Source organism: Pan paniscus, chromosome 11 (genome assembly GCF_029289425.2).
Source record: "Pan paniscus chromosome 11, NHGRI_mPanPan1-v2.0_pri, whole genome shotgun sequence".
Taxonomy (NCBI): domain Eukaryota; kingdom Metazoa; phylum Chordata; class Mammalia; order Primates; family Hominidae; genus Pan; species Pan paniscus.
Window position 1 is genome coordinate 119845079 of NC_073260.2, and position 3444 is coordinate 119848522.

The following is a 3444-nucleotide window of genomic DNA, read 5'->3' on the forward strand; positions in this document are numbered from 1 at the left end:
GGTGTGTATATGTGGAGGTGTGTATATGTGTAGGCGTATATGTGTAGGCATATATGTGTAGGCGTATGTGGAGGTGTGTATATGTGGAGGTGTGTATATGTGTAGGTGTATATGTGTAGGCGTATATGTGTAGGCATGTATGTGTAGGCGTGTATGTGTAGGTGTGTATATGTGTAGGTGTGTATATGTGTAGGTGTATATGTGTAGCTGTATATGTGTAGGTGTATATATGTAGGTGTATATGTGGAGGTGTGGATATGTGGAGGTGTGTATATGTGTAGGTGTATATGTGTGGGCGTATATGTGTAGGCATGTATGTGTAGGCGTGTATGTGTAGGTGTGTATATGTGGAGGTGTGTATATGTGTAGGTGTATATGTGTAGGTATGTATATGTGTAGGTGTGTATATGTGTAGGTGTATATGTGTAGGTGTATATGTGTAGGTGTACGCATGGGCTAGAGGACGGGTATTAGCAAGAGGAAGGCCAGAATCTTTGGAGGGAATCTGTGTGGCTTGAAAAGCAACCCCAGGATTCTGATCTCACTCCTCACCATATTATCCACAGGAAACTGGAGTAAATAAAATAGACTTCGGCTGCTGGTCTAGTGACAAGCTAGACAAATCTGCCTGGGAAGAAATGAAGACAGTCAATAGGAAACCCAATAAAACCAACACTTTTTGTTCCCCTTTCTGTTAATATTCAGAAGAGTGGAATAGAGGAGAACATAAATGTTGGCCTAGGCAAAAAGGAAAGATACTCAAGTATTAGAAAGTAGCTTTTGCAAAAGAGTAAGTAGAAAAAAAAAAGCTGATGGGTGTTCTGGTATCTTATAGGTTCTGTTTGGAAATGTACTACCAATTTGGTGATTTGGGCTAAGTTACATTACAAAGGGATGATTTTATTAGTAAAATAAGAAAATTTGAGCTTTGGAAAGGATTAAACAAACTATAATATGTAAAGCATGTAGCACAGCCTTTGACACACAGTGCATGTTCAATAAATAAAATAAATGATAGGTGCTGTTATTTTTTTTAAGCACCCATTTTTGTAAGCCAGAGAGCACAACTGAAACCAAAATGTACATTTTCCAATGCCCAGCCAAGTGCCTTTCTCTCCTGATTACACAAACCTATACTTACCAAGACTCCTATATCTACAATATCATTATTTACAGAAAGGCTTTGAAAGAGCTTATTAGGAAGACTCAGACCTGTGTGTGTTTGTTTTGTTTTTGTTTCATCTTTAGGAAAAAAGGGGTGCTGGAAACATTCTCCGGAACAGAAACCAACAAGATTTGGCCCTATGTATATGCTTTCCTACAAACTAAAGTTCCACAAAGAAGCCAGAAAGCTTCAGTTACTCCATGAGGAGAAATGTGTGTAACTATTAATAGTAAGATGGGCAAACCTCCTAGTCCTTGCATTTAGAAGCTGCTTTTCCTAAGACTTCTAGTATGTATGAATTCTTTGAAAATTATATTACTTTTATTTCTACTGATTTTATTTTGGATACTAAGGATGTGCCAAATGATTCGGATACTAAGATTCATCGTTTGAAATCATCTAGTGTGTTGTATGCAGTTATCCTCAAAAACATCAGCGATGTCTGAACTTTTAAAACATCTGTTAGAGCAAAATTAAAAGAGCATTTGGTAGTAATCTAACTTTTTGTTCAGTTAATAAGTGGTTGATAAAGTTTCCATATTTTTCTGGAAAAGTTAAAAAAAGTTACATGTCATTTGGAGAAAATACGTAATCAGAAATTTGTGCATAGATTGATGCCAAAAAAGACATTTCCAGCATTGTGGAACATGGTGAGACACTATATAAAATTCCAGAAAGAAAGCAACTGGATTTACAGATTTATTGTGAGACACAAATTCACTGCTGCCTTTACACTAAGAAATGTATATGTTAACCATATATGCTGTATTTATTTTGTCGTTAAGCATACTTTCAGTTTACTCAGAATTTTCAATTTGCTATAAAAATGTATCAATTAGCATATAGAAAAATATTACTTTAAGATGACTTGTTTCCTTTGAAAATACCTATGTACTGAGGGTTATGATTTGTGTCAAAAATTGACATAAGTGCTTTTACAAGCACCAAAGTTGAATGAATTTTCAACAAAATGTAATTAAAGTCTATGTTTTCAGTTATGACTCAGGTTAAGAAATGTGTTTTAGGATCTCCTTGCTGGTTTTTCTTTTTGATCCAAATGTATGATCTGCCCTGATAAATAACGAGTTACAGTACCATCTCCCCCGCCAATAAAAAAGAGAAGAAAAAAGAGAAACCCGTGGCACTATGTAAATAAAGTAAGCATACTTTGTTGTTAGTAAATAGATGAGGCATGCCTGGGAAATGCTCCCTTGGCATAAATAGCAATCAATCATAATTAGTAAACAGGTGTACCAATAAAAAGAATTTACATGATAGGTTAACAAGGACCAGGAAAGTAAGTGAGTTTCCTGAAGGAGTTCTTTGTTCCTGATCAAAGAAATTGATACCTGTTAGCATTCACTGCCACCATATTTTAAGGAGAAAGAACTCTATTGGTGTCATCTGAGCAGCCATTTAAAAATTGGAATCTAAAGGATGGTTGCTGATGTACTGTGTGGTCTGGTAGAAGTGGGGAAATATGAGAGATGGAGGAAAAACTTGATTATGTCTTCCATGGCATATTTACTCTTACTTTACTTGGTGCCAAATCAAATGAAACAAGCCATCTTACAAGTCGTTACTGCCTTTAAAAATCTGTTCCGTTTTTTCCCCAGGTACTTAAAATACAAGTGCCAGTAAGTGGTTCTTATGTGTTTTGGGGGGAAAATTTCATTTCCCTTTTCTTCTGATATTTAAAAAATTCATCGATCTTTCAAGATGAACCAATGTTTTTTAAAAGAATTATAGGAAACACTTCATTCTTTATAAAACTTTCTATAATGCCTTATTTGAATGTTAATCTTATGTGCTTTCTAAAAAATGTTGTGAAATACCAAACTTATGGATTATCACTAGGTTATCAAGCATATATTAGTCTTTATCAGAATAAAATGAAATTTCATAACTGTGGCTATTACTTTGTCCTTGGTCCTTCACAGGGCCTGCTCCATCCCACCTTCCTTTCTGCTGCCTGTTGTCTCAATGGCTTCTGAATGACTGTTCTAATAAATGATCTTAAAACAGTCCATAGGCTGGTTTCAGTTTATGCAATACTTCATCTCCTGCTATGGTAGCCATACCGGCCTTCATAATACCCTTAGGGGATTTGGAAATCAAAGTGAGGAGTGGAAGAACATGGCTATGAGAATTAAGACTCTTATTTCCTGTGACCATTCCCTCCCCACCCCCAAACACTGAGCCCAAAGTTTTGCACATACATTCATTACTTTAGGAATGAATATGACTGTAATACAACTTTTTTCTTTATTTTTTTTTAG

The 3444-nt window shown here is 35.5% G+C and overlaps 1 protein-coding gene across 7 annotated transcripts in view; it reads left to right on the forward strand.

Moving 5' to 3' along the window:
• The window catches only part of AK3 (adenylate kinase 3), a 67562-nt gene that overhangs the window by 29838 nt on the left and 34280 nt on the right, over positions 1-3444 (forward strand). For 4 of the 7 annotated variants that reach the window (XR_010109172.1, XR_010109173.1, XM_034967092.3 and 1 more), the window contains one exon: positions 1249-1377. Coding sequence is in view for 5 of the 7 variants with exons in the window: in XM_034967092.3 (XP_034822983.1) it covers positions 1249-1369 (121 nt within the window). In the remaining 2 variants the exon portion in view is untranslated. Of the gene's footprint in view, positions 1-1248; positions 3193-3444 lie in introns of those variants that run through there. The other 3 variants (XM_057298773.2, XM_063594500.1, XM_034967094.4) reach the window with 1 other exon arrangement.